Raw genomic sequence first — 13158 nt, 5'->3', positions numbered from 1 at the left:
TTACTTTCAGAGGGGTATTTTAAATTTCCAAATGTGTAGCTTTACTAATTAACTTTTTGTTATTCATTTCTAACTTAATTGCATTGTGATCCAAGAATACAGTCTGTATGTTACTAGTTTTTTTAAAATTGGTAAGGCTTCCTATGGCTTAGCATGGAGTCAATTTTTGTAAATAATCCTTTTGTTCTGGAAAAGAATGTATGTTTCTAATTGTTGGGGTCAGAGTTCTGTATAAATCCTTAAGACTAAGCTCGTTTATTATGATGTTTAAAATTACTTCTGAGTCTTTTGACTGCTTGATCTATCACTTACTGAGATATTCTTCCACTACATGGAAGTATATTATAGGCAAATAAAAATAGTGATTACCCCCATTAATACAACATTGTAAATGTATTTTTCTTATTCTTGAAAGTCTCTCAGTGTTTGCTTTGGGTGTTTTGGGGGAATGTTATTAGGTCCAAACAAGTTGAAAACTGTAGTGTCTTGCTGGTGAATTGAACCTTTGTATCACTATTTATCTCTAATAATGCTTTGAGCTTTAAAGTCAGTCTATCTTGTCTAGTTTTAGCTAACCACTCCAGTTGTCTTTTGGTTAGCATTTATGTGCTATATAGGTTTCCATTCTTTTACTTTAAATCTTTTATTGTCTTGTTTTTAGGTACATCTTTTTTTAACAATTGGGAGCTGGATTTTTGATTAATCCTATCTGACCAATGCTCCCATCTGAGCATTGTCTTTTAATTGGAGAGTTTATTCCATTTATTTTTATTGTGTTCACTGATAGAAGTAGATGTATTTGACGTCTTTGCATTCTGATTTTGCCATCGTGTCTTTTAGTTCTTGCAGTGGTACCTTGTTTCCTTTGTACCTTTTGACTGTGAGGTCAGATTTCTTATAAAATTATGTGGGAGTTCTTTTAAGTTACATTCCCTAGAGAAACAGTTTGCATTTGCTTTTCTACTAGTTGCCCATGGGCACGTCCAGCCTGAAGCCTCTTAAAATTAACTTTTCCACTATGTGTACCATACAGATATACTGTCATTAATTTGGACCACAAACTTGTGAGAGGACCAGCTTGTAGTTTAGAAGTTCTTAGAAGAAATTCCCCCATCTCACCTCCACAGCACTGTTGAGGCAGGCAAGTTTCCCTCTTGACATCTTAGCAGTAGGTTTGTTTCTTCTCGTTCATCTTCACACTGAAGCTGGGGTCCCAGTTCTTTGCAGGGGTTCTAGTTGCATCCCCCACTTTCAGTAGGCCGTACATATTATATTCTGGTTGTATTCTGTTTCGTGTACTCAGTGTGGAAACAGAAAAAAGCAGAAACAATCAGGCCAAGGCCAGCTTTGTCATTTGCTCCTAAGAGTCTTGCTTTTACTGTTTTTACCTGCTGAGTAGTTCATCCGTCCATGCTTCTGTCTGCCCTCCCTCCCTTCCTTCCTGCCAACACAATGCCTTTAAACAAAATATATGTCTAAAAATATATGTCATTTTGGTTGCTTTCATCAGGATGGTCATTCATTCTTCTGGAAACAGAAGTTGGCTCATGCACCCTATTCTGTATGTCGTTGCTGATCATTGTATCTGATTCTGGTATGCCACTATGCCACAGTTAATTCAAGGACAGATGTTGGTACCTAGAGTTAATTCTAGATGATAGGAAACTGCATTTGTGTGTTTGGCTTGTCGGTATATCTGGTGGTTGTGATTTTTTATTTTATGAATCTGATGGCACTTTCTTTATTCCCATCTGCCCCACCATCACCTCTAGTGGACGTAATGAAATTGATGGTATAAGTTTAGGAAACAATTCTGATAAATACAGTAACCCACCATTACTAATCCCTGACAGCAGTTTGTTTTAACAATGGACTTACCTTCCTTTCCAGCCTGATCACAAGGATGCTACAGAGAGATCCCAAGAGAAGGGCCTCTTTAGAAGAGATTGAAAACCATCCTTGGCTTCAGGGAGTGGACCCTTCCCCAGCCACGAAGTATAACATCCCCCTCGTGTCATATAAAAACCTCTCGGAAGAGGAGCACAACAGCATCATTCAGCGCATGGTGCTCGGGGACATAGCGGATCGGGATGCCATTGTCGAGTATGTCGGCGCTCATCACTACAGGGGCCATGGGCTTAGGGTTCTTGGGATGGGCTCTTTTCTTAACGTGTCAGGGCTTGGGGACACTGTGTAATGGATAGGGTTGCCAGTTGGCAGGGGTTATGTCATTTATCTCTAGAGTTTCTGGCCCCGTGCCTGGCTCATAGGTTTTGTTGGTCTTTTGTTTTTATTTTTGTACTAGTGAGCAGTGAGTCCTGTGGCCTTTCTCCCTTCTTACAGAAGTGGATTGGAATAGACTGTTTTATATCCCAGTACATGCCTTGTCCGTTGCTGTATCCTCTTAATTCTTGGGTCTCCCTCTGGTCCCCATAAGGAAGCAGGGACACTCAAGGGGGCGACACCACAATTCCTCAAAATCAGGGGTTGCTATATGCGTCCAGTCACACATTTTTGTAAATAAAGTTGTAGTGGCCCACAGCTGAGCCCATTTGTTTACATGTCCATGGCAGCATTGTGCTGCAGTATCGGCGTCGTTGCGAGATGGACCATGTTACCTACAAAACTCAAAATATTTACTGTCTGGCTCTTCAGAGCCCTTGCTGCAGTAGCCTGGAACCCACGAGATGCACAAGTTGTTAGTTACATTTTTTAAAACCAAAGACAGTTTTTTTATAACCTAAGAAGTTTGGAATCAAGGATAATATAAAGATGCAGTTGGTTTAACAGTGGTATGATTCATTTCTGTAAGAGGTCCTGTCTATAAAAATACGAAGCGTTTCCACAAATGAAAAGTCAAAAGTTATTTAACCCATTGAATGAAATAGTTGGATATGATGGAAAGAGGATATACTCTGGGGGGCAAAAAAGAGGTTCGCATCGGGAGGGCCACTCTGGCCTGGCTGAGTGATCTGACCCAGGTACCTGACCTCGGGGGAGAGGAGGCTGCAGGCTGGACTTACCTCTACAGCGTGGCAGACTGTCACACATGGCACCTGAGGGTCTGGTCCCTGAGAAGGGTGGTGTCTGTATAAAGGACATGCATCTTTAGGGTACACTGGAAAGAAGGATTTACAAAACTAATCATCATTTTGGTTTAAATACAAATTTCTTCAGGTTTCTGAGTGCATTCTCAGTTTTCACAGATTGACCTAAAGAAACAGAAGCGCAGGACACTTGCTCTTTCTGCCAAGGACACTCACTTTAGGAACGTGTGGAAAACGATTTTTCACTTTTGAGTGAATAAAAGGCTATTTGCATCGCCCTGAATTGGCTTAATATTTTTAAATGAATAAGTACATGCAGTGGTGTAGTATAGAACTGTTCAATTCATGTGAATTCGGTTATCAATCCAGAAGGAGAGGTAATGCCTCAGGGGATGCCCTGAGCCCGAGTCCTCCCAGCCGGTCTCAGGCAGGTCTTTCTTGCTGCCCACATTACGAGCAGCTGCTCACTGCAGGGTGATTCCTGAGTTCACAGACACGTTTGTTGGTCCCCTTAACACAAGCCCACAGCTCTACCCAGTGCTCAGCTGAGGAAACCACTCTGAGAAGTCATTGTGGCCCTGAATTTCGCCTCGGGCTCTTCCTTCAGAACCTCTCACCTCAGCCCCACTTGCCCCCATTAGCTGAGGCCCCACCGTCCGTTTTGTGAGGAGAGGCTCCTTCCTGTATTGTTTCCTCCCGAAGTGTTCATTGCATGTGTTCGCTGACTACAGAAAGGTCCTGAAAAGCATAATTACATATCTCTGGGCCTTGTGGATCCTCTGTGGCATTCCTCCTGTGTCCCGCTACCGGCCAGCTGCAGGAGGGCAGGCAGGCTGTGTGCCCTAGCACAGCGCCGGCCAGACTAACGGACTCAGAGAGCATTACTTTTGAGGTGGATGGATGAACGCGTAGATTTTATTCAAAGAAGAGGCTAATGACATGCTTTCAATATATTAATAATTCATTCATGTCGGAAAATGCCAATAAATACAAAGAGTATAAAAATAAAGCTTTTTCTAATTTTTCTGATTGATACTGTTGTTTCAGTGTACATTCATATAACTCATTTCATAGTTCTGCTGGAAGCAAGTAAGCCAGTGTAATGGAAATAAACACTGACACACATTAAATTTTTGGATAATGTGTACATTCTTGGAAACTTTATTATCTTATGCATCTAAAACCAACATCCAGCTCAGCTGCCATCAGCATTTTGGGTTTTCCTTACTAATTGAACATTTTTATGCGGTTGTGTCTTAGAATTTTAAGAATGGTCTACTAGGTTTTTTTCTTATTTGTGTGTGTGTGTGTTGGGTTTTTTTTTCCCCCCTGTAATTTTAAAGATTCCAGGTCATTGGATTTCATTTGCTTGTACTTAAAAAAAAAAAAAAATCCAGTTCTGCTTGTGAAAAAACAAACCTGCGAATGTGGCTTATATTCACTCTCTCTTATTTCCTCAGAGCCCTGGAAACCAACAGGTATAACCACATCACAGCCACTTACTTCTTGCTTGCTGAAAGGATCCTGAGGGAAAAGCAAGAGAAAGAAATACAGACCAGATCTGCAAGCCCTAGCAATATCAAGGCCCAGTTTAGGTGAGAAAAAAATCTTCACTGATTTTAGTAAGTTAACGTTTTGAAATAGTGAACTTTTTTTGATGTTTCCTAAGTCTGTGGGGTGGGAGTATAGAGAGTGGTGACAGCCTCGCTGGAGGGGCCACCTGTGGGCTTTCCACGTGAGTGGGGGCCCTGGTTCCTTGGTCACCAGGGACGCCTTCCTCTCTCGGGCTTAGTGGAGAGAGGGGCTGCACTTGCTGGCTTGGCCACAAAGACTCCTGCGGAGAAGCAGCAGCCTCAGGCTGGAGTGCCAGCTATTTTCACTAAGCTCTTCCAGATCGGACATGTGTAAATGTGTTATTTTCTTTAATTTTTCATTCTAGGAACAAGGCCAGGTTTTCCCTCAGTGTTTGACATAATTTTAAAAAACATACAGAGCATGTCTGTGGCATGATGCTGTCTTAGGATTTCAGGAATTTGGCAGTCACATCAGCTAGTTGATTTGTCATCTGCTTGATCTTGGGAGGTCACTTAACCTCTCTCTGACTCAGCTTCCTGCGAAGTGGGAGTAGTAATCCTGTTTACCTTTAGGGGTTGTGGTGACGGATAAAGGAATTAGTATATGTGAAGTGCTTTGAACTGGGCTCCACGTGTTTGCTGTCATTGTTGAGAACGTTTCCCCACCACATCATCTTTGGGAAAGCATTGACTGTGCGCTCGTCTCCCCTGTGTTTGCCTTCCCCTTCCCTTCCTTTCCCGACTCTCCCCCTTCCCCCCTGCCCCCCTCCTCTTCTCCCCCTACCTTCCTACTCCTCTTTTTCTTCTGCCATATTAGCTTTCCATTTAATATCAAAGCTTGGGAAGGGTTACTTTTTTTGTCACCATTATGAAAATTTATTTAGACTTTATCTTTATTCAGATGAAGTAATCCATGGAATTATAGTGATTCAAAAACAGAAGGAGGGACTTCCCTGGTGGTCCAGTGGTAAAGAATCCGCCTTCCAATGCAGGGGATGAGGGTCAATCCCTGGTCGGGGATCTAAGGTCCCACATGCCGCGGGGCAACCAAACCTGTGCTCCACAACTACTGAGCTCGCGTTCCTCAACTAGAGAGCCTGCGTGCCGCAAACTACAGAGCCCACACGCTCTGGAACCTGCATGCCATAACTACAGAGCCTGTGTGCTGCAACTAGAGAGAAGCCTGCGCACTGTAACGAAAGATCCCACATGCTGCAACGAAGATCCCGTGTGCTGCAACTAAGTCCCGACGCAGCCTAAATAAATAAATAAGTAAATAAATATAAAATAAGTAGTCAAAAAAAAATTTAAAAAAACCAGAAGGATGCTCTTGGTTTTAAATAATTCTCTACTTGTACATCCAGCTATATAAACATATATGTGTGAATATGTAACAGTAATTACTACTTAAAAGAGGAAGAATACCATTGGATTTTAAACTACTTGCAGTCACCTTGCTATGTGTAGGTTGTTGCTTGGGATGGAGCAACAGAGAAGAGACAAGAAAACATTCCTGGGTGACCAAAGACTAAATATTTAGAACTCTAGTTTAATGGGAAGATGAATTTGCTAACTTCATCTATATCCTGGCCATATTCTTGCATAATGAAAACTAGGCACTCTGTCTGGTGTCAGCTTGGAAGAAGACTGGGCCCCAGGGAGCATGGGGACCCTTGCACATGGGACAAACCAGAAGAGTGACAGTGAGTGGTTAGGGTCAACCTAGTCGTGACCCGAGCCCTCTAGTGTGAAAGAATGGCTCCAGAGCCGTCACCGCATGCTGCGCCACCAGGCCTGGAGCCACCCCAGTGTTCTGGAGAAGGGAATATTTGGAATTGAACTGTTTTATTTTTAGGGGAACAGATCGGACCTCAATCTGAAGTTGAGCAGATATGTAAATGAATTAAATTGGTTTTACTGTATCATAGAAATTACAAAGCCAACAGTAGCTATAAAGAAATATCAGAGCCTTCCATGCAGTTTCCTTTTACCCACCTGGGGATTACAGAGTGGAGATGCTGCCATGGCCTGTCCTCCTCCTGGGGCCCAGGGCCCACTGGCAGGTGGTGGATGTCTGCTTACTTGCCTTTTCTTTGTTGTCAAAACCCTGCACCCTAACTTGGTTCCATTGCTGGGTGTGCCTTGGGGTCAGAGTGACTTGGGGTGCAGAAATGTGGACTGAGTCAGGAGATTGGCGTCTAACCAGCAGAGTTATTTGTGGGACATGGGTAGGTCAAGTCAGGGAGAGCCAGCCCCAGAGAGCGGATACGCTCTTTGGGTCCTGCCAGCATGGGATGGAAACACGTGTATTCTGTTAGAAGAGCTTTGTGAAGTCCTCTGGGAGCTGAACTCCACACGGGTGGGACCAGTGCCCGCATCCTTCCAGAGAGAAACTAGGAGGTAAGGAAAACCACAGAGGCCTGACTGCAAAGGCGCCATCCATTCGATAGGCAGTCATTCAGAGGGCTTCCTGGGTTGCAGAGTGAAGCCACTGCTCTGGGGGTTTAGTAACCACTGAACTCAGCCTAGATGTCACTGTCTTCAAGCCCGTGTGGCCTTGGGCAGGTTGCTTACACTCTCTGTGTTTTGATTTCTCCACTGTCAAGGGAGGGTGGGATTGTGGTGGGATTAAATGAATTAATTGCTGTCAGGCTCTCTCCACAGTGCTGGCTCTAGTAAGTTCTCAGTGTGAACTGTGCTGTCAGTGTGACTCGTTTGTAATTCTTGTTAGCAGTCTTTCTTATCTTTCGTTAAGATAAGCCATGATTTTCTTACAGTGTTGTGCTCATTAAGTCTAGCACAGCGTTGGGGCCAGATATGTTCTCAATAAATGTGAGCTGTTTAACCATCTGATTTACTCATATAAATAAGAGCCGTTGGTTCAGAAGTGGAGATAGTGTGTCCGGTACAGCTGCAGTGCTTGCCCATCTGGTTTCTGGGGGTGGGTTCTGAGGGTGGTTTTGGCTTTCTCTTGGGGTTGGTGGGGAGAGAAGCGCCTCCGGCACCTCTGTGCCCCGCCCCCCCCCCCCCCCCCCCGAGTGGACTGGCTGCCGCTCTGGGGGGTCAGACGCACTGTCCACACTTGCCTCCCACTACACGGCCCCCAGCGTTTGCCAGGGTGACCTTTTGGGTGGCTGCTCTTTGAGGAGCAGCCTGAAAGGAATGTTGTGTGCCATTTCCTAGGGCCCCGAGGCTCATCTGGAGTTGGTACAGTTGTGTTGTGAGGACAGAGGACTTGTCCAGAGACGCTGCTTGACCTCAAAATCATTGAACACCCAGCTTCTATAAACTACCAAGCAGTGACCAGCAAACGGACCCACTCCATCCTTGAGAGAGAGGAGGAGGCTCCGAGTTGGGGGAACGAGGTCTACTGTAAACTCCTGTGGGTTTTTTAAGGCTACAGATTTAACTGGGTTTTATGTCTAGGATAACGTAAGTGGTATGAAGTGGAAGTGTCAGCGTACCAGTGGCTGTTTCAGTGTCACTGGCGTCTACTGTTCCCCTGGGCAGAGAGGGCAGTTGAGAATTCAAGATGTTTATTCAAAACAGGCTGGAGACCTCACTTTCATAAGTCTTCCTTGGGCTACCAAGCAGTGTTCTTACTACTTGGGTGACTCTGGATTGGGGGATAAAATCAAAGTTTAAATAACAGTGGATTTTGCTATGCAGGACTCATGTGTGGTCATTTAAAAATGTATGTATTTAGTTTAGAGGGTGCATATTTTAATTGGTGAAGAAGAGATTTATGTATGCCAGTATTCACTGACTTTTCTCTCCAGTATCATATTTAAATACAGTAAACTATTTCCATTTGTTTTTGTAAACACCAACTTTTAACACCATCCAGTAAAATCTGGAGGACTGGAAATTTCAGGTGAATTTATTAGCAGTAATATACCTTCAAAGGTTGTGATCTTAAGACCGAAAGGAGCAAAACCTGTGTTCAGGTTTTGCTTTGGTGATAACTCCCTTGTACTTTCTAAAAAGGTTTTTCTTGTGGTATAAAACGTTTCTATAGAAAAGATGTTTGCCCCCTTTTCTTTTTTTTTTTTTTTAAAACATCTTTATTGCCCCCTTTTCTGACAACCGTGATGAAGTTTTCATTTGGCCAATAAGCCATAAACTGAACCACATTTCAAAATCACATTTGCCCTTCTAGTGTCCTTGTGATGTTTACAGGATGTTGAATGGGTTTGCAAGGCTGCTGTTTCTTTTTGTCTCTTTCGTTTTCTTTTTCTTTTTTTGTAAAGTCTGTGTATTTTGTCCCAGTAAGTTTTATTTAAGGTCCTTGAGTAAAGTCTGTGTACCATTACATAGCTTTTCTTTTTTCTTCAATCTGTTACATAGGCAGTCATGGCCAACCAAAATTGACGTGCCCCAGGACCTTGAGGATGACCTCACGGCCACTCCTTTGTCCCACGCGACTGTCCCTCAGTCTCCTGCTCGGGCTGCTGACAGTGTCCTCAACGGCCACAGGAGCAAAGGCCTGTGTGACTCGGCTAAGAAGGACGACCTCCCCGAGTTGGCCGGGCCCGCGCTGTCCACGGGGCCGCCCGCCAGCCTGAAACCCGCGGCCAGTGGGCGGAAGTGTCTGTTTCGGGTGGAGGAAGACGAAGAGGAAGACGAGGAGGACAAGAAGCCCATGTCCCTCTCCACACAGGTGGTTCTGCGCCGCAAGCCGTCCGTGACCAACCGCCTGACGTCCAGGAAGAGCGCCCCGGTCCTCAACCAGATCTTCGAGGAGGGGGAGTCGGACGACGAGTTCGACATGGATGAGAACCTGCCTCCCAAGCTGAGCCGCTTGAAGATGAACATTGCTTCCCCGGGGACGGTCCACAAACGCTACCACCGCAGGAAAAGTCAGGGCCGTGGCTCCAGCTGCAGCAGCTCGGAGACCAGCGACGACGACTCGGAGAGCCGCCGGCGGCTGGATAAAGACAGCGGCTTCACCTACTCCTGGCACCGCCGGGACAGCAGCGAGGGGCCCCCGGGCAGCGAGGGCGACGGGGGCGGCCAGAGCAAGCCGAGCCGCGGCGGCGGGGGCGCGGACAAGGCCAGCCCCAGCGAGCACAGCGCCGGCGGGGGCGGCCCCGCGGGGGGCTCGGGCGGTGCCCCGGGCGGCACGTCAGGTAGCGCCCGCCGCTGCGCCGGGCCCGGCTCCTCCACGTCCACGCAGCTGGCAGCGCGCGGCGCCGGGGAGCTGGTGGAGAGCCTCAAACTCATGGGCCTCTGCCTCGGCTCCCAGCTGCACGGGAGCGCCAAGTACATTATCGACCCGCAGAGCAGCCTGTCGTTCTCCAGCGTGAAGGTCCAGGAGAAGTCCGCCTGGAAGATGTGCATCGGCTCCGCCGGCGGCGCGGCGCCCGCCCCAGCCGTGGGCGGCATGAAGTTCTTCTCCGACCACGTGGCGAACACCACCGCGGAGTTGGACCGGATAAAGAGCAAGAATCTGAAAAACAACGTGCTCCAGCTACCTCTGTGCGAAAAGACCATCTCTGTGAACATCCAGCGGAACCCCAAGGAGGGGCTGCTGTGCGCCTCCAGCCAGGCCAGTTGCTGCCACGTCATCTGACCTCGGTGCGCTTCCTGCTCAGAGCCGCGAAGTCCGGCTCACTTCACTGGTCCCTTTTCGGTTTTCCTCTTTTAAAGCGGGCAATTATTTATTACTTTTTCATTTGTTCGCCTGACGACTTGACAAATGCATGGTCTTTGTGCATGCTGCTAGACACTCCTTTTTTTCCCAGCCGAAAAGTCTTGTGTAATTTTTACATTTATAATTTTAATGTGGATGATCAGGATTAAATTAAAATGTATATTTGGAACCTAATATAAATGGAGCACTTAGAAATTTGATGTTCTGCACTTACCTAGAGAGAGAAAAAATGCTTTTCCTTGTGAAAAACCTAAATTCCTGCTCCGACCTTCTGTGACATGGAACCTCCGTGATCTGAGGCACACTCTGGTGTCTGAGGCAGAACCAAAGCAATAACGTTGTGATGCCGTCAGGCCTAGAGCCCGCGAGCGTGCTGCGCGCCCCCAGACGCCAGGGCCTGTGCAGAGTACAGTGAGCGTCTGCACTGACAACCTTAAAACCATGATTTCAACATACCCACACCTGTTTGTCTTAAGCTATAGTGTGAAAACAGTTTGGGCTCTTAAAATTTAACTGAAAAAGATTTTCTTGTTTTGTAATACGTGAGCTAAAGTACTTAGATTTATAAGGCAGCTTCCCCGTAGAGGTAAATCACAAGCAGACAATCTCATTTTGTAATGTGATAAAGTGAACTGATGATGTCTTAACTCTACTTACAGAGTGTGTGTCTGTCTAACAGAACAAAACGATGCTTGGTGTTAATTCCTTCCTGGAGGGCACACCCCACGGTTCCTTTACAACCACATAGATAGAAGAAACTATAAGGCCTAATATAGAAGCAAAGGTGTACCCAGATGTTGGCAAAGTCAAAACCCCATAAATTAAAAAAAAGAAAAAGATTATTGGCATTTGATTTTTAGAAGTTTGATAATTAGGTTGTCTCTTTTGTTAACTTCCATTCTTTTACGTCTTTTAGCTCAGCTACCTATGAAAATTGGCTGATTAAAAAATATACATAAAAGGGTAAGAATTCACACATAAAGCAAACAGAAATGCACAAAGCCTGCTTTGTTTTTTGTTTTTGTTTTTTGCTGTGTTTTTCACTTTGCCTTCCTGCAAAAACAATAATCAAAGAACTCTTGCTTTAAACTATTCCTGTACAAAGACTACTTTTGACCAGATAATCATCTTTCGTGGCTTTTATCTTGTAGGACACAGTATCATTTTGGAAGGGACCAGATGCTACTTTTTCATGCTGTGCCCAGGGGGTCTTAAAAGCAACGCTTAGGGACATTGGTGATAGGATGTGGCTGGGCCCCAGGGCCTTCCCACACTCATCAGCCTCCTGTCATGTCTCTGCAGTGACAGTCGCCTGGTCCGTAGAGTGGGCAGAGCACCAAAGGACAGCATTCCATTGGTCACGGTTTCTCCCAAGTACACACTGACTCTGCTACTTTAGGATTCATATGTTTTACTCAGAACTCTGAATTTCACAGTATACTTACTAAACTAAGTAAAGATGATAGTCAAAATACTTATTTTACTTTCTAGACCTAGGCTAGATACGTTTTAAGCTACAGCTCTAGTTCATTGTGATATTTATAATTGAGAGCTATGAGAATAGGTGTGTGGGTGAAGCCATAGAACATATTTGCTTGAAATTCTTGAGCAGGGATCTTATAAAGGGCCAGAAATAAGATGTGTGGTTCACATAGATAGTGAGCGTAACATCTGTATTAAACGTAGGAGAGAAGTTTATAAAGGGCATTGGCAATAAACTCTTTGTTGCAGCTGTTTTCCAAGTAATGTAAATACTTTTTCCTGTGATTATGTATAGCCTTGGAATGGCACCTTTTAACTAACCCATATGTGTTTGGTTTTCAATGGTTTTTTATATTCAAATGTATATATGGTGCTCACTTTTAGGATCAGCAGTGTTGACCATTTATGCTGCATAGCTGTATCATAGCCTTACTAGTTGTGTGTGGTTGGTTGACCCTCTGGGTATACAAATGTTAGTCTGAGTGGCGTCTTACTCATTTGTTCATAAGTGAATGATTGTGCATGTGTTGTATGTCATAGTATGTCGTCACATAAAAGGGAGGGAGCAAATAACCATTACATTAAGATAATATTGGACCAAATGACTTACTTGCTCTAAACAGTTTCTTGTACCCCTTAACCTGTCTTCAGAAGTTGCATAGAGTTACAGTAGTGTGTAAATTAAATATTGTGGAAAAACAATTAGTCTTGTATTTTTCTGTATGTGTGTATATATATATACATATATATACATATATATATATATATAAAATGATGTACTTCTGGCAGTTCTATCTGTATTTAAAGTTGTGACAATCTTGACACTGATTTTAAGAATAGCCGTGAGACTGACTCAAAGATGTCCCTTCCAAGTAAGAATTGATGTGTGTTAAGAGGGTACAGAATTATCAGCTGATTTGGTCGGTTGCTTCCACTGCTGGTTGATATTCCTCATTGTGTAAACATTGACAGGTATGTGACAAATGGGAAAAAAAAGTCCAAATAATAAAGTGGCATATCGGTGTTCAGCAATATAAACTGTGTCGCATATTTTGTTTCTTCTTATGAACGCAGCTCTGTATAGTCCCGGCCTGGGTTAGACCGAAGTTCTACATGCTGTGTGCACACCTGCACCACCAGATGTGACTGAAAAAATGCATTCGTGACTGTTCTCACTTTAAACTCGTGACCATAAGTCTCAGGTGGGTCCCAGGACTGCCCATTAATTAAACTTTATTTCCCCAATTATCTGCTTTCCTCACTCAGCCAGTCACCATGCTCTCAATAAATAAACCAAAGCAGTTAGAACTGCCCCCAAGCTCCCACTTCTACTTTCCTACCTTCGTATGTGTCCACGTGCCCTGCTCTTCCTCCTGGTAGTGTGACTCCAGGTAAGTCCCTT

The 13158-nt window shown here is 44.7% G+C and overlaps 1 protein-coding gene across 2 annotated transcripts in view; it reads left to right on the top strand.

Moving 5' to 3' along the window:
- The window catches only part of SNRK (SNF related kinase), a 61849-nt gene extending 49083 nt beyond the window's left edge, over positions 1 to 12766 (top strand). For both annotated transcript variants that reach the window (XM_061196543.1, XM_061196544.1), the window contains 3 exons: positions 1891 to 2103; positions 4508 to 4642; positions 8969 to 12766. In XM_061196543.1, the coding sequence (XP_061052526.1) occupies positions 1891 to 2103; positions 4508 to 4642; positions 8969 to 10193 (1573 nt within the window). In that variant the 3' untranslated portion in view covers positions 10194 to 12766. The remainder of the gene's footprint in view (positions 1 to 1890; positions 2104 to 4507; positions 4643 to 8968) is intronic.
- The last annotated feature ends 392 nt before the right edge of the window (positions 12767 to 13158 follow it).

The sequence above is a fragment of the Eubalaena glacialis genome, chromosome 7 (assembly GCF_028564815.1).
Source record: "Eubalaena glacialis isolate mEubGla1 chromosome 7, mEubGla1.1.hap2.+ XY, whole genome shotgun sequence".
NCBI classification, from domain to species: domain Eukaryota; kingdom Metazoa; phylum Chordata; class Mammalia; order Artiodactyla; family Balaenidae; genus Eubalaena; species Eubalaena glacialis.
Note: the sequence above shows the minus strand (reverse complement) of the source record. Positions and strands in the feature narration are given on the sequence as shown.